Source organism: Aquarana catesbeiana, linkage group LG13, assembly GCF_042186555.1.
Source record: "Aquarana catesbeiana isolate 2022-GZ linkage group LG13, ASM4218655v1, whole genome shotgun sequence".
Lineage (NCBI taxonomy): Eukaryota > Metazoa > Chordata > Amphibia > Anura > Ranidae > Aquarana > Aquarana catesbeiana.
In genome coordinates, this window is record NC_133336.1 from 53,789,024 (window position 1) to 53,807,376 (window position 18,353).

Here is an 18,353-nt window from a genome sequence, read left to right on the forward strand (position 1 = left end):
CGCTGATCGGAGGATGGAGGTCGCCACAGGTAGGCTGCACAGGGACACATACACATGCACAGGACACAGGGAGGCATGCAGCTGCAGATGGGCATTGTTGACCCTCTTTTTCCACTTACAGTAGCTGCTGCATTTCTCACCCTAGTATAAGTTTTTCCCAGTTTTTTTGTGGTAAATTAGGGGCCTCGACTCGGATCGACTTATACTCGAGTATATATGTTACTTCCAGCAGAGAGCATGTGTCAGTCAACAGTAAATGAATTTCAAGATCCTTGAACCATTAAACCGGCAGGTCCACCCAACCTTACCCACATAGAAGTGGGGATGCACGGCACAGCAGAATGAAATATGTGGCTGTAGATCCACCTATGGGGTACCATTCAGTAGCCTGCTAAATCTGACAGAGTTGATTTTATAAACTTAAAATGATAGTAAACTAGATGGACCAGTTAAATCAAAAATATTTTAACCTGCGAACTGTACTATACCTGTACTGATAGCACCAAGACATTTCTTTTTATTTTATTTTACATACATATTTAGATATGTTGGCATCGAATAATTTCCAAATTAGCCCAAAGAATCATACCTTTAAATTTTGTCCATCAAAGGGTAAAGATCCACTGACCAAAGTGTAAAGAATAACTCCTAAGCTCCAGACATCCACCTCAGGCCCATCGTACTTCTTCCCCTGGAAGAGCTCCGGAGCAGCGTAGGGTGGGCTCCCACAAAAAGTGTCCAGTTTATTTCCAACAGTAAACTCGTTACTAAACCCAAAGTCCGCTATTTTAATGTTCATATCTGCATCCAGTAAAAGGTTTTCTGCCTGCAACATGAAGAAAATATAACTGCACAGGGGCAAATCTGACATTCAAAAAGCAGAACGTTTGTAGTTTACAGTCTTTAATGGCCAGTTTATTGACCCCTTCACGTTGACCGTACGCAGGTGGGCTTTAATTCCCAGCTGATAGAGGTGTGTGTGTACAGTTGGCATCCCTGTTCTGTGCTGGAGGTGCTTATTTAGTGCCCACTGCACTGTGATCGCACTGCCACCAACAGCCCCCAGTCACAAGGAGCTGGTGAAGCATGTTCCCGGTCATGTTTTCGCTGTGACAGCCAACCACAGTCTTTATAGGACAGGGAGGGTCATGAAAAGCTCCCAGCATTACTAACTTTTAAAACAGTCAGCTCCTGCTAACTGGAAATGGTTCAAGATTAATTTTTTTGGGATACAGTCTTCCAGCTTCCAAAAAGACTGCATTTCTAATAACTTACGTTAGCCAATAAAGGGTATAACTGAAACTAAGAAGAGGGATATAAATAAAGGGTAAAAAATGTCATGCCTTTAGGACCACTGTAAGCTATGTTTACAACATTGGAAACTAATCAGCCCTTGCTCCAGCCCATCACCTTATGAAATGTTACAGAGTTAAAATAACGCAGTCTGATCACTAGGAGGAGAGGTTACTGAGGAAATGCTTCCTCCTGCCTGCAGAACACTAACACCTCCTTGTCTCAAACTCACTTATCTGGTTAAAAAAAAAAAATTATTAAATTAGGACACAACCTTCAGCAAAGCTTATAGTATAAAAAAAAAGAGAGTTGCTTTACTTACCTTAAGATCCCTATGAACAATGTGTTTTTGATGACAGTACTGCACTGCAGACACGATCTGCAAAAGAGAAAACATGTTACTTGTAGCTTGATTATTCTCACAGAAATCTGCAAAGACTGCAAAGGGCAATTCCAGGCAAGTGATGAGGCTGCTTTATTGAACTTTGAACAAATGTACCTTTAAAATGTCCAAAAGACGTCACACAAGGATAAATGACACTTTCACAAAGGCAACATCAGAATTTTATACAATATCCTACTTACCCACAACGCGTACTTATTCTGCCCACAAATCATGGACATCCAATATACTGGAGTATACAATGGCAAAAATAATTGTTTGATCCCCTGCAGATTTTGTTTGTCCACTTACTAAGAAATTAAAGGTCTATCATTTTTTTAAATAGGCGTGTTTTAAGTGGTAGAGACAGAATATCAACCAAAAATCCAGAAAAAAGCGATACAAATGTTATAAATGGAGTTGCAGCAAAACATGACTTGGTGGAGAAACCCTTGTTGACCAGCACAGAGGTTAGACGTTTGTTCTAGTTGGTTAGCTCACATCTTAAGGAACAATTTTGGTTCACTCTTCTTTACAGATCTTCTCTAAATCCTTAAAAGGTTTCTTGGTGGTCACCTGGCAACTAGAAGTTTCAGCTCCCTCCATAAATATTCTATATGATTAAGGTCTGGCTAGGCCACTCCATGACCTTAAAGTGGATGTAAACCCTCATCTCTGTGTATCAATGAAGTGAACAGCCTCAGATAATACACAGAGATGATACACAGAGATGAAACAAATCTCCCTGCATAAGTATTACTTGTATATCTGCTGTCTTCGGCTCTGTATATTCTTTAGAAAGTTAAGATAATGTTAGATTTTCTCTTCCTGTTCAGCACTGCAGTGAAGCTTGGGCATAAAGCCAAGACAGCTAAATGGAGGATCCCATAAAAAGTTCTGGTGCAACCAATTACCTTCAGCCCGGGTTCACACCTATGCGAATTAGAGGTGCGTTTCCGCACCTCTAATTCGCATAGCAGGAGAATGTGACTGGCTCCCTATGGAGCCAGTTCACATATCTCCGGGGCGGCTGCGGTGCGCACTGCACAAAAACGCTGTGCGTCTTTGGCTGCGTTTCAGGGCCGAATTCAGGCATAGAATCGGCCCCGATTCGTCCCTGAAACGGTGAACAGGGACGCACAGCGCTCCTGTGCGATCCGCAGCCCGTTGTGGTGTGAACCCGGGCTCAGAAGTCACATAATTAGTGAAATGATGTCCACCTGTGTGCAATCTAAGTGTCACATGATCTGTCATTACATATACACACCTAGAGGCTGCAACACCTAAGCAAGAGGCACCACTAACTAAACACTACCATGAAGACCAAGGAACTCTCCAAACAAGTAAGGGACAATGTTGAGAAGTACAAGTCAGGGTTAGGTTATAAAAAAATATCCAAATCTTTGATGATCCCTAGGAGCACCATCAAATCTATCATAACCAAATGGAAAGAACATGTCAAAACATCAAACCTGCCAAAAAACGGCCGCACACCAAAACTCACAGACCGGGCTAGGAGGGCATTAATCAGAGGCAGCACAGAGACCTAAGGTAACCCTGCAGAGACTGGAGTATCTGTACATAGAACAACAATAAGCCGTACGATCCATAGAGTTGGGCTTTATGGCAGAGTGGCCAGAAGAAAGCCATTACTTTCAGCAAAAAACAAAATGGCACGTTCTGAGTTTGCGAAAAGGCATGTGGGAGACTCCCAAAATGTATGGAGGAAGGTGCTCTGGTCTGATGAGACTAAAATGTAACTTTTTGGCCAAAGAAAATGCTATGTCTGGCGCAAACCCAACACATCACATCACCCAAACACCACCATGGTGGTGGCAGCATCATGCTGTGGGGATTTTTTTCAGCAGTCGGGACTGGGAAACTGGTCAGAGATGAAGGAAAGATGGATGGTGCTAAATACAGGGATATTCTTGAGCAAAACCTGTACCACTCTGTGTGTGATTTGAGGCTAGGACAGAGGTTCACCTTCCAGCAGAACAATGACCCCAAACACACTGCTAAAGCAACACTTGAGTGGTTTAAGGGGAAACCTATAAAGGTGTTGGAATGGCCTAGTCAAAGCCCAGACCTCAATCCAATAGAAAATCTGTGGTCAAACTTAAAGATTGCTGTTCACAAGCACAAACCATCAAACTTGAAGGAGCTGGAGCAGTTTTGCAAGGAGGAATGGGCAAAAATCCCAGTGGTAAGATGTGGCAAGCTCATAGAGACTTATCCAAAGTGACTTGGAGCTGTGATAGCCACAAACGGTGGCTCTACAGTATTGACTTTGGGGGGGAATAGTTATGCACACTGACTTTTTCTGTTATTTTGTCCTATTTGTTTTTTTTGTTTTTTTATTGTGAAGCAAACATCTTCAAAGTCATGGGCATGTTCTATAAATTAAATGATGCAAATCCTCAAACAATCCACGTTAATTCCAGGTTGTGAGGCAACAAAACACTAAAAAATGACAAGGGGGGTAAATACTTTTGCAAGGCACTGTATGTATGGGTATGCCGAATTGTTATTAAATGTTTAAAGCCACTGACATGGGCTTGTGTAGATCCAAGAGAAGTCATAAAAGTTAAGTGCTCGCCTTTCAGTTTAACTGCAGTTGCATAAAACTATGGCATCAAAATCAGGTGATCAGTCAAGGTAGCAACAGTGTCACCAACACACCGATGTGGCTAAACAGAGAAGTTATTGCCATAATGTTATAGGGTGATGTCTTGGGGCCACTTCATCAACATCATGGTTTATACACAGAATGTTGGCGATGATTAGCTACTTTAAAAAAAATACTGGAAAGAAAATTATAATTAGACATGACGCAGTAGAAGCAATTGCTAAAAAAAAGTGGGACAAAAAAAAAAAAAAAAAAACCCAAAAAAAAAAAACACACAACACACACACACACTACAGTTGTTTCTGCAGTTTCCAGTAAGTAGATGTTTAAAAATGAAAGATTATTCAGGATTACAGCTACTGCTGTTTATGTAAGAAAACATGCCAAAATTTCCAGTTCCAATGGGTAAGCCTGCCATGTGGCGATTTTAAAACAGGCAATTTGCACGAATATCTGCCTGTGACGTCACTGCGCGTTACGGAAACCAGGAAGGGATTCCCAACATCCCCCTGGGGAGAGTTTGATTTGTACATGATTTTATATAATGTGGGTAGCCTTGCTTGTTTTACTAAATATTAGATACTATGGATATTACACTATGTGGCGCGCAATTATTTCTTCATGTATATTCCTTTAAATTGGTGGCGATATACTGTATACGGTGACATTACACATTTATGATTGAAATCAAGCACTATATGACATCTCATTTTGAGGGTCACATTGTTCGAGTAAACCTCTAGGTCTAGCACTGGTGTGGGAGCACCTAGGTGTGTATTCTTTACCATTATTATTCTTCACTATTTGGAGATATTTAAGAAGATTACTTCACTTATATTTCACAGTGGATTTTTTTCCGGCATGTACATTGTGATAATAAGCATGCACCTTGGACTGATTGTTTTGTTTTAGGAGAGCTGCACTTTTGGTTTTATGTGGATCATACACCTGAGAGCATTTGTAGAGGAGGGGCATTCTGCAGGCACAAAAACACATGCATTGCGTGCTTAACCTCCCTGGCGGTATGATTATTTCGGATTTTAGGTGCTGAAAGCGGTACAATTATTTTGCATGGAAATTTGGCGTTTTATATTGTAGGTCTGTAAATCTTAACAATAACACACTTAAATCAGTCCAAACCAGAGTCTAGTAGATATCCCGGGTATGATGAAGTTTGAAACACAAAAACATAAATTATAATATAATAAATAAAAATAAATAATTTAAAAAAATTTAAAAAAATAGTAATAAAATAAATTTCCCCACAATTCACTATCGCTCAATTCTGCAAGTGTTCTAATTTACTATCGCTGTTTTCTAGCTGGTCTAAAGCCACTTTTGACGTAAAGGGACACTTTTTGGTTGCTATGGACAATCTCCAGTTTCCAGGCAGAAAGAACAGTGTATATCATGTAAAACTGCATGCAGGGCATGGGCCAGAGCACTGGGGACAAAAGGGATGTGAAATCATTTCATACAGTACTGTAATCTGTAAGATTACAGTACTGTATGTGTTATGATTTTGACATTTTTTTGAATTTGCCGCCAGGCTCCGCCCCCGTGCGTCACGCCGCTCGCAGGGAACGGAGCCTGGCACGGAGAGGCTTCGGAGGAGGACGGAGCCCTCGGACACTGCGGGGGACATCGCAGGATCCCGGGGACAAGGTAAGTAACGCCGCCCCAGGATCCTGCAATGCGATCCCGAGTGTGGCTCGGGGTTACCGCTAATGGTACTGAATTTTAACCCCGAGCCACACTCGGGAAAACCGCCAGGGAGGTTAAGGGTACTTCTATTGAAGTCTATGGGGCCAAAAAGTCATGATTACGCTGCTGAGAGAAAAGAAAAAAAAAAAAAGTAGCAAAAAATAATATACTTTGAGTGTAGAGTGACTGAGCGTATGTGTGTGACCGTGGACAATTAGAAAGAGTGGGAATTTGCACATTGGACGTAGTCTTGGATAGAGAAACGACCTGAAAACACGAGTGTGGAAAGAGAAGTAAAGGATTTTTTTTTTTTTTCGGAAAAATACTTACCTTGTTGGATGCAGCATTGGTACATCTGTCCCCTGACGCCTCTGCACTGAGAATCGAGCAATCTAACATCGCTGATCGCTCAGTTTTTAGAGCTCTGTGAGCAGAAAGCTGCAGACTGTCAGACTCAGCTCTGCCCCCTCCTCGCTCACTGTAGTGCTAGGCTGCGGAGGGGTGGGGGCAGCCAGCTCAGTCTCTCAGCGACTCGATGAGAGGTTTAGCCGGGTGTCAGTCCAGACACTTGGCGGATCCAGACTTTATGGTCGTGAAGACGCGGTGCCTGGACTGACATCCGCGCTCTGCTGACGCACGGACATCAGCCCGCTCTCTGCTGAAAATGGGTTTGCACTCCTGTGATCCATAGAAGTACAAGCCAAACGAGCTCCGGCTATACTTCTCCTTTAATCCTAATGTGCAAATGGAGGTGAATAATTCCCACAAACAACAGTTAAGCCTAGTACAAACGGGCCAAATGTCAGGCGGCATCGGCTGATTCACTATAAACCGGCCGACATTCTGTCTGGCCCGTGTGTATGGCAGCCAAAAGGAAGGGTCATGAATGAAAAAGGTCTGCCGACCAGCTCTCTTTTAGCGCTCTCAGACAATGACCGAAGTGTTCTGGTGGGTGGACCTTCCCCATGTCAGAACACAATAGCACAGCAGGGGAGATCGCTGTACTAATATTGGATTGTTAGTACAGCGGCTCTGACCTTAACTGTCAGTTTTACTTCAACCCGCTGGGTTGAAAGAAAAAAAAAAACAAGAAAAAATAGTGGCGTGTACGAGGCTTTAGTGTTAAGCATACCCGAAATTAAAGTCTTTGTGAGTAAGGTGTGTCCCCTGAGGGTTTTTAATCTGCAGGGATTATAGAAAACAAGTTCTGATATTGTAAATAAAAAATGCAAGCATAGGGGAAAAAACAAACAAAAAAAAAACAAAAAAAAACTAAGAACAAAATCAGAACACAGATTGTAAATGACTCACAGTTGCTATTTAGGGAAATACACTCAAATAACACTAAAATGACTGTGCATGTCTTCTACATTGTCTGCAGACTTTTTTTTGAGGCGAGGGGAAATATATGTTTTCAAGGCAAATCTTTCCATATTACACACCTGCCGGAATTTGGATCTTGCTTCCTTTTCCTTCATTCTTCCATGTGCTACCAAATAGTCAAACACTTCCCCTGCAGAGGAAATGAAGAGGAGAAATGAGAAGATGAAACCGAGAAGTAAACTGTACCTGCTGTATCATGTACACAGCCCTCTATCTCAAAGCCTAATGCTGGCCATTCACTATACGAAAAATCGTCCAAACCCATTTTCGAAAAAAAAAAAAAAAAACGAACATTCGACCGTGAGAGCAAAATGATAGTGTCATCATGTAATGACCGATAAATCGTTCAGTGGACATAAATGAATCCATTTTTTGTTTTTTTACATATATACCTAGTGCAAAAAAACAGTCCGGCGGGGAAACACATTAACCTTTCAATTTATCGTTCGGCAGAAAATTTTCAAACTTGTCCTTCATTTTTTTTTCTTTTTGGCTCAAAAACGTCCAAACGATTATCATTATTTAGTGCTCATTAACCGGCCGAAAAACGTACGAACTGTCTAAATGACTGAATTTTGGACGATTATTCGTCTAGTGTATGGCCAGCATAAGTGTAGTTCAAAAAAAAAAAAAAAAAATTAATAAAAAAGGGGGAAATACTTTACATTCAGCGAGCGAGATGTCCCCTTTGTGCTGTCATGTTCTGTTAGCAGAATTCTTTCTCCACCAATGCCTCACCTCTCCTGATACAGAAGGGTGTTAATAGAGGTAAGGAAGCCATGACAAGCACTCACCGAGTGTGCCCGACTAGGACCACCCTTCTTGCCCAGCTCCTCCATTCATAGAAGCTGGTTCTACAGTTAATGAAAAGATCTATGAATGGAGGGGCAGAACTTTCAATTATTTGTCCATCCTCCAGTCATAGATCCCATTTCATTTATAAAAGCTATAGCACCAGCTTTGATGCATGGAGGAGGTGGGCAGAAAGGGAAGGCATAGTTGGGCACTCTTGAGGAGTGCCTATGACAGCTCCCTTAGTTCCGTTAGCCCCCACCGCACCGAAAGATTATGGCGGCATGGGTGGGGCATCAAAGGAGGAAGATTTCTGCTATAGGAGGACACAGCAGAAGGTATACATCTCACTTAGGCCCCTTTCACACTTGTCATGTGATGTCACAGGACAAGTCATAGCCCATGATTTCCAGTGAGCACTATTCATATCTGTGCAACTTCAAAGTAGTCCCTGCACTATTTTAGTGTGACTTTGATGCGACTTGAGGTCCAAAGACCTCAAGATTACACAGGTATGGCTTCAAGTCGCGTCAAAGTCGTGGCAAAAATTGCGCCACTTTCAGGTCACACAAGGGTGAAAGGGGCCTAAAAGTAATGTCCCCTGTGTTTTTTTTTTTTTTTTTTTTTTTTTTTTTATTAAACTTGGGCTATGAGACTTAAAAATGACCACTCCAGCCAAATCTAGATCTTCATTTCTGACCAAATGAAAAGTTACAATCACAAAAACTGGCACAAACATGTATAAAAAGCAGATAAAGGAGCCAGGAAAAAAAAAAAAAAAAGTTTACAAAAGTAATAAAAATATATACAGTAAAAACCAAATAAAATATAAATAACAGACTCAGAACCATTAAAGCAACATAAAAAACAAAAACAAAAAAAAACCCCAAAAAAAACAAAAAACAAAAACACAGCTAGTGTAGGTGCTTGCACGTTTGTCTATATCTGCTCCAAGAAACTGCCTCAACAGCAAGGCTGACAGTGGGAGGACTAGCACTATAGAATGATCTACTGCATTTCACGTGTGGTCACTTTAACACTGACGGGAGAGATCAAACGCAGCAGAGGGATTAGTTTATCAGTGTGGAGCTTTTTCACTGCCCAGTCAGAAGACTTTAGGAAGGTTAGAACAAACTGCATTGCTTGACCGCAGGGGAAGGGCTACACTGCCTGGATTCCAATACGGGCTAAAGGCCTGTGTTGATGGATTTTGGGTTTGTAACAATGACAGTTTGAGATACTTCTGAGCTGTGAATAAACTCAAAGACAGGTGCTATTGACCTGCAGTTCATCTCCTCTGACCTGCTTTAACTTCTTGCGGTCCATGTAACGCATATGTGCGGCGGCAAAGAACCGCACATGTGTGTCCATGGGTGATAGAGCCTTCTGTGCTGGGAGCACAGTGACTGAGCTCAGTCCATACTAATGATCGGGCATCGGAAGGATAGGTTCCCAATCATGTGCCCACTGTGACACAGCCAATCACGGCGATTACAAGATCAGCTGATCTTTCCCACATCCTGGGACGCTATATTAAAGGGGACCCCAGGGCTGAGCAGGAATGGGTTAGGCAGGTTTTGAATTCTCCATAGACTTGTATGGGAATGCAAAACCCATCTGAAGCAAAAGACTGTCAACACAGACCCTAGAACTGTCAGGCACAAGTGCTTGGCTTAACAGAATTAGAAATCTTTTGGAGGCAAAAACAATTCACATACTGTATGCATTCAGTTGTAGAGAGTTTTGTTTTAAAGCGACAGTCACCCCTATACACAGTTTAGCCTGAATAGATCCTTAAAGTGTTACTAAACCCAGGACTCTGCATTCGCTATATCTGATCTCCCACAGTACACAGAACATGGAAATGCAATCATTTTAGTAACTATAAACTGCTAAATACCTTTTCTCATCAGCAGTGTATAACAGTCTAGTGACTATCAGTGTCCAGCCGAGCACTGGTTAAAGCTTGGAGGAGTTTATTTTCCTCTGACTGTCCTGCGAGGCTGCAAGACCTCTGACCCTCTGTCTGGACAGTGCAGATTGGCCCTGTGCTGATCACATGCACCCTCCAAAAAAAAAAAAAAAAAAAAACACCACACACACACACACACACACAAACACACACACACAAACACACACACACACACACACAAACACCTCTTTAGCAATATACCTAAAACTGAGTATGTGCAGAGCTCTGTGTCATCGATGATGGTTTGGGGACAGTGGAAGGGGAGGATCAGAGCAGACAGGATCAAAACAACTTTTATACAATATGCAGGATAAACCCTTAGGCTCCACAGTAAGTATAACAAGCATGCTTTACTGCATATACAGACTCGCCGATCATTCGGTACAGTGACAGAATGGCAGTCTGCCTATGTAAACAAGGCAGATTGCCATTCTGTCAGTACGGAAGGCATGGGGATCCTGTGTTCTTGTAAAGCAGAAACATTGATCCATGTCTTCCACTACTAAAAGCACCGCCCCCACCACACTGAAACATTAGCTAGGCACACAGTTAACCCTTTGATCGCCAGTGTTAACCCCTTCCCTGTCAGTGTTATTAGTACAGTGACAGTGCATTTTTTTATGCTGATCACTGTAATATCGTCACTGGTCCCCCCAAAAAAAAGTGTCAGTCAGGTGTCTGATTTGTCCGCCGCAATATCACAGTCCTGCTATAAGTGACCATGCGCAAAGCTGCCGCCCTGTACCAGTAAAACTGCTATGGGGGGGACAGCAAAGGGTTGATAATGGCTAGCAATAAACAACACACTTTATATAAAATATGAACAAACAGGTGATAGTGAAGGGCAGAGTGAGTTAAAACACATGGCTATATGCAAAGATCAGTCTGGAACATGGACCAGAGTGGAGGTAGCAGCGCTGTGTGTTCTGTTAAAAATTCAGAAGATTGGCTTCTGCATTTTATGTTAATGAGGGGCAACTCATCATGTCCATAGGATTTGTTTGGGGACAGACTCCCTTTAGTTCATTCTGGCAAGGTAGTCTGAACAGTTTTAAACAGGAAAACGGTTACATGCCCAAACTGATATTTCGTTTTTTGGAAAGTGGTTTCATAGGAATAATAAGCATTGCTGGTCTTTAAAGCTGTGATCACTCACTTCAAACTACTAAGCCCGTCCTTAATAGGAACATTTGAGGTTACGCCTAAAAAGCAAAAAATTTCAGAACATGACCTTCTGGCTCTGGCACTTTCCTCTGTAAAATAAACTTCCTCTCCCTGTACTTCATTAACACCGCTGACCACATAGAGCACACACAGCACTGTTGCCAAGAAAACACGTTAAGCAGACATCATTTACAAGGGAAACACCATTTCACAAGAGCACGGCAGAGAACAAAATAGTTGGCCACTAAAACGATCACTTCTTTTGCACTAAGGTCTATAGAAAACTTGGCAATATTCAGTACGTCTGTTTTGGTGGAACTGCAAGTCCCAGCATTCATTTCCAGGTTCTAGCTCTACGAGAGAAGCAAGATGCAAAAAAACAGAAACCAGCACAGAGATTTTAATGTGGTTTTAGGCCCGGTTCACACTTGTGCGATGCCAGATATCGCATGTAATTTGCAGCGCACTGCTGTTCACATTACATGCGATGTCTGTGCGGTGCGATTTCAGCCAGACAGATAGTATGGCTGATATTGCACCGCATTCGGTCCAAACACGCACAGTACCCTTTTTTTTTTTTGTTCAGACCAGAATCGGATCGAATGTGTTCACACATATGATGCATCTAATCAGAAAGTGTACATGCAACAGAGTCTAAAGCTGGCCATACACCATACAATTTTCTTATTCAATTTTCTTTAGATTTACCTTCAACTATGTAGTGCAAGGGCCTGGCTGATTGCATACAAATTAAAAGTGTTTAGGTTTGACCTCATATTATATGTTTTTGGTAAATCTAAAGGAAAGTTGTACAAGAAAATTGTATAATGTATGGCCAGCCTAAGTTTATAACACAACTGCAATTAATCTTGACTTTCTATGGTATAGCAGATGATGTTGTCCATTTAAATACAACCTAACCTCCAACAGGTGCCATGCCAGCATGAATATACTGTAAGTAAGGGGGTGTCAGTGTAGTAAGTAGTGCTTTACCGAACTCTTCCATAACACAACTGCCCCCCCCAAAAAATCTAATGTAGCTTACCAGTCCTTAGATGCAGTCATTTAAAGTGTTTGTAAAGGTTCATTTTTTTTTTTATTTTTAAAAACCCAAACATGTCATACCTGCTCTGTGCATGGGTTTTGCACAGAGCGGCCCCGATCCTCATTTTCTGGGGTCCCCCAGCTGCACTCCTGGCGGCTGTTGCTCCTCCTCCTCATTGAGTGCCCCCAGGGAGAGCCGCATTCCCTGAAGGGACCCGTGCGGACACGCTCAAGTCCTGGTCACTGGATTTGATTGATAGCAGAGGGAGCCTATGACTCCTGCTGCTATCAATCCATCCAATGAGAACCTGAGACAACTGCTGGACTCATGCTTGCTGCTGGAACGTTCGGGTTCAGGTTCAGCTGGAAAAACACTTCTAGAAACTAAAAAAAAAAAAAAATCTGCTCCTAGACACTGAAGCTCAAAAAATGCCAGTAGCCCAACATAGTGTGCATGTACACATAGGATCACACTATTTACCTTTTAGGAGCAAGAAATGCCAATAGCTTCTAGGAACTTAACAAAAACACACTAGTGTGCATGGAGCCTAAAAAGTTTTTATTTCACTTTTGAATCCTGTGAATCCCTCCACTGTATATGTGAAAGGAGTCACGGTAGTCACCTGGGTTGGATTTCAAACACTGGCCATAGATTAGTCTTTTTTTTCAGCCAGCGGACCAAAGAAAAAGGGAAAAAAAAAATTAAAAATTCCTTCAAACCACACAAGCGAAGTGGATAGAGGAATCCTCCAACTGGGACTTTGAACAGCGGCTGCAGCCAGCTAATCTACACACATTTTCCAACAAGCCCATTCAACAAAAGTCAACCCAACAATCAAATTTCTGTTGAACAGGCATGAACACACATGGATCAAAATTCCCTGCTGAATCGGAAGGATTTTGACTCGTTATGGCCAGCTAAACATGTCTGCCTTTGTTCATCTCCATAATAAGGGGGATTGGGAGATTACATGTTTACATAAGGAAGATCACATGGTTTCACACTTTCAGGAAGTGACAAGGATCAGCATTTTCTGTACTTTCTGAGAAAAAGAAACAGAAAACAACGGCAGACACCACATTAAGGATTGGTAAGCTGCAATACAGTACAATTCATTTTTTGTTCTTTAGTTTAGTTATCCTTTAAAGCAGCATTAAACTCCACCGACCATCAACAAATGAACTCAAAACCCCCATAACAAAAGTTGTCCAAACCATTATGAAATGTTCAACAGGAAATAAATATGATTGCCACGCTCTTTGCTTTAGGCTGCACTACCCTGAAGCCCGCGCCATCCTGGATGTAACCCGTCTTCCTCTTTTTTACATATCTTCTGCCCATCATAGAAGTCATCTCCAAATCCTGCATATGTTCAATACAATGGAACCAAGCCAAGCTTTCAATCCACATTTGCTAATCACATGGAGGAATTGCGAGTGCCTATTTGGGAGAAAGGTCCTGATGCCATTCAGGCAATGAATTCTACAGATCTTGACACAGCCAGGATGCTGGGAATTAATGTTAAACTTGCATTAGTGATGCAACAAGAACAAATTAAGGCTGGGTTCACACTGATGCGAATTGGATGCAGGTTTTCCACATCCAATTTGCATGACAGGAGGGTGTGTATAACTGGCTCTCAATGGTTCTCAACTCCGGGGCGTGCGTGTTCTGGAAAAGGGTCCCGTGCGTCTTTGGCTTTGTTTCAGGTGGGAATTCAGGCAGAAATTCAGACCTGAGGACTCACATCTGTGTACAGGGATGCACATGTGTGAACCCAGCCTAAAGCAGTAGTAACCCGCAGGTGGTTAAAATAAAAATAAAAATTCCCTGCAAGGCAATGTCATAATGTGCTAGTATGCATTGCATACTAGCACATTATGAGAAACTTTAGAATGAATCCCTACAGCACTGTGCTGTCACGGCTGAGATCTTCCCCTGGTCTTCCTTCGGGGTTCGCAGCCTCCAGCTACATGAGTGGTGGTGGTGGTGGGGGGGCGCGCAATGACATCACTCCCACAGGTGTGCGCGGGAGCCGCCATTTACGGCACGGCTCTGAAGATCTGGCGCTGTAAGCCGGACCTTCAGAGCGCATGCGCCAGTGAGATCATCGGCTGCATGCACTCTGAATATCTCCTAAACTGTGCAAGTTTAGAAGATAGTCACAGTACCTACAGGTAAGCCTATAATAAGCGATGTGACAGCGTTTACTACCACTTTAAAGAGATATCTTAGCAAGGGGGCTTTGGAGAATTTTGCTCCTATGTACATTTTTTTTTTTAAACTATGACCTTGCTGATGGGGGAAAAGTTGAATTTGATTGTACTTTAAAGAGGAAGTAAAGCCTCTGAAAAAAGCATTAGCATACTAGCTCATTATGAACTACTTACCTGAGATCGAAGCCCCCGCATCCGCCATCTATCCCAGAGTGACTTCCGGGTATTGCAGCTATGGCGCTGTGACTGGCCGGAGCCGCAATGATGTCACTCCAGCATATGCGTGCTGGTGCCGCCACTAACGGCATGATCGCCGTTAGAAACGACACGCTCAGTGCGCCTGCTCATGCGCCGTAGACATCGGTGCCGCTATTTCTGCAAATATCTCCTAAACCTTTTAGGTTTGGGAGATATTTCTTGCATCTACAGGTAAGCCTTAATCTAGGCTTACCTGTAGGTTAAAGTGGTTGTAATGGGTTTACAACCACTTTAAAAGTGGAGTTCCACCCACTTTTACAACTCTTCAGCATCCCTCACTAAACTGTGCACTGTAAACGAATTGGATATTTAAAAAAAATTTTTTATCAGCACCTACTGTATATCTGCTGTATTCATTTTTCACTTCCTCCTCCCTGGCCGTGGCCCATTGCAGCATTTTCTGTTTGCAATGCCTTCTGGGAAGGGGCGGCAACTTCCTCAGATACTGCCGTTGCTATGGAAACCTGACCTGAAACCTATTACACTGCTTGTGCTGCACTGAACATATGCGAGATTTGCAAGGATGAGATCCAGGAAGAAATACAGTCTGGCTTCAGATGCCCACACTTAAGATGGCCACGGCCTGCTGTAAGTTCATAAAATAACAAACTACTGCTATAAACTAACAAAACAGACCTTAGTTTACAGATTAACTTTACTAGAATACATTAAGCTTGTGTATTATAGGGGTATTTTTATTTAAAAAGTATCATTTCGGCCGGAACACCACTTTAAACTGCAATGCCTACACACTGAAATCCATCCATACAAAGCATGTTGTCAGCAACAAAAGCCCAGGCTCATATTAGGTTAATGTACTCACCGCCACTCGCATATTCCATTATCAAGTAGAGAGTTTTCTCAGTTTCAATAACTTCAAATAACTTAACTGCACAAAAGAGAGAAAGAAATAAACCTCATTACTTTTTTTTTTTTTTTTTTGTTACTACTGGTCTGCAAAGACAGTTCAGATAAATAAAGTATTGCACAACACAAGATGAAGCGTTTCCAGCTGTTCAGGGGACTAAAATATAGGAAACAAGCAATTTTTTTCTCCTTGGTCTCCAGGAGAGTACAAAATACAACAATACATAATCCACGCAGAGAGGTGGGGAAATTAGCTTTTTTTTAACCAGCAGCAATACAGAAGACAAAAGCAAAGATATGCAGCATCCAGGGACTTAACTAAAACTAAAGGGAAATTATGAGTAAGGGGTTTTAATTAATCCCCTATGTTTCCAGAAGGGGATTTCCAGGAAACACTGAACACATACTGTATGTAAGGCCATAAAATTATGCTCACCACATTAGCATTTAAAAATAATGGAGACAGCTGTATACTGAACACATATAGAAGGGAACTGTCAGGATACAACAGAATAATCCTGGTGACTACATTCAAGAAAAGAACATTTGTGGCCAGGAATCTTGTTTTCTTTCCACAGCTCATATGCATTTCTTTTTCAATTATATTTCTTGCATGATTCTCCCATCATTGATTAGAAATTCTTTTGTTTTTCCAAAAATTTCCAGCATGCCCGATCAACCAAATCTGATTTCCACACGAAAATCGGCTCTTGCCCTACTAATCGTCGAAAATCAAACGATTATTCAAAGGTACGATTTTCGAATGAAAAATTGATCGGAATTTGACACGTGTATGGCTGGCCTTATGCCTTACCCCCTTGACAAAATGACAATTTTTAACCCTTGCAGTTGGGGGATTTGGTTCAACTGAACCTCCCCATGACACTCAATGTGTTCTAATGTGTGCTCTAGGTTATTGATCTCCAATTGCAAAATGTTATTTTTAATACTGGGACGGCAGCTTCCACCAGAGGCTCCTCACAAAGGAACTGTGCTATGAACACTCACCTATATTAGGATGATTTAAAATCTTCATTATTCGTACTTCCCTGAATAGCTGAAAAGAAAAAAGAAAAACAAATTCAGCACCAATTAATTCGGAAATATACTCACCATCACAAAATTATATGTATAAAAGATATGAAGCTCCCATAAAGTAATTCCCCAAATAATAGAGATGCACCGAAATTTCAGCTGCTGAAACATATCGACCAAAAATGGTCGACGATAAGACAGTTGCCTATAATTTTTGACGATAAGACAGTTGCCTATAATGGCACCGAAAACGCACACGATTTTGCCAATTTTACTGTGTTTATGGTGTTTTTCATAGGTCACGTGACCTATGAAAAACCACTTTAAAAAAAACATAACATGGGTATGTTATTGATGTTTTCTTGCTGCATTTTCAGTGCATTTTTGTTGCGTTTTTTTTTTTTTTTTTTTAAACTGACCAAAAATGCAAGCAAGATTTTTAACACCATAACAGAAGCACAACGTACCAGTGAAGATACAGACTTTAAAGGGATACATTGTTCTTGAGCTTTTCCTGTGCTAAAGGTGCCAATAATGGCCGACAAATTCATATTCATTTAAAAATTCATATATATTTTTTTTTTTTAAATAAAAAATTTCCATTTGGTGCATCTCTACCATATAGTACAGCTATAATACTTTTTGCTCTTCTTAGATGTTTGTTTCTTTGTATAAATTGCTCATTTTAACCTGTAGCGCTTTGAGATCTTTTGATGTAAAGCACATTATAAATAAAATGTATTATTATTATAATATTCAATGTGGAAAAAAAGTGCAAAAGAGATAAGATAGAACATATGTATACAGTACCTAAACCAAACTGGGGGGGGGCAGTAAACAATAGGTAAATATCTTTACACTCAAAAGGTGTTTATATAAAAATAACAGATACAGTACATTACATTTTAGGTATAGCAGCTGGTGATCATTTCTTTCATGGTTACGTGGCTAAATCCATGAACGCCTTATAATTTCACTGCACTGTGGAGGGGGCTGTGTATTATTACAAAAAAAGTTAAGACTGTCAGAAAGCCACTGTTAATTGTTAAAGTATGAGGGACAGAAAAGATGTTGCTGTCCGATTAAAACACTGGCCGTGTAGAAATTTGGTCAAGATTTTTGACAAAGGTTTCCCTCATACATGCTACAACCCTCGCTGTACACCCCCTAGGGCTTCCTTCCTTCACCCGATACATGCTACAACCCTCACTGTACACCGCCAGGGGTTCCTTCCTGCTCCTCATACATGCCACAACCCTCACTGTACACCCAAGGCTTCCTCCCTACTCTTCATACCTACAACCCTCACTGTACACCCAAGGCTTCCTTCCTTCACCACATACATTCTACAACCCTCACTGTACATCCCCAGGACTTCCTTCATGCTCCTCATACATGCTACAACCCTCATTTACTCCCAAGGCTTCTGTCCTGCTGCTCATATGCTACAACCCTCACTGTACACCCCCCAGGCTTCCTTTCTGCTCCCCATACATGCTACAACCCTCACTGTACACCCCCCAGGTTTCCTTTCTGCTCCCCATACATGCTACAACCCTCACTGTACACCCCTAGGACTTCCTTCCTGCTCCTCATACATGCTACAACCCTCA

The 18,353-nt window shown here is 41.6% G+C and overlaps 1 protein-coding gene across 12 annotated transcripts in view; it reads right to left on the minus strand.

The window, feature by feature from the left end:
* MARK3 (microtubule affinity regulating kinase 3) overlaps nt 1-18,353 on the minus strand; it is a 140,510-nt gene that overhangs the window by 52,412 nt on the left and 69,745 nt on the right. For all 12 annotated transcript variants that reach the window (XM_073610500.1, XM_073610498.1, XM_073610499.1 and 9 more), the window contains exons 4-8: nt 16,714-16,762; nt 15,662-15,727; nt 7,451-7,521; nt 1,616-1,672; nt 590-826 (exon numbers count right to left, since the gene is read on the minus strand). In XM_073610500.1, coding sequence (XP_073466601.1) covers nt 590-826; nt 1,616-1,672; nt 7,451-7,521; nt 15,662-15,727; nt 16,714-16,762 — 480 coding nt within the window. The remainder of the gene's footprint in view (nt 1-589; nt 827-1,615; nt 1,673-7,450; nt 7,522-15,661; nt 15,728-16,713; nt 16,763-18,353) is intronic.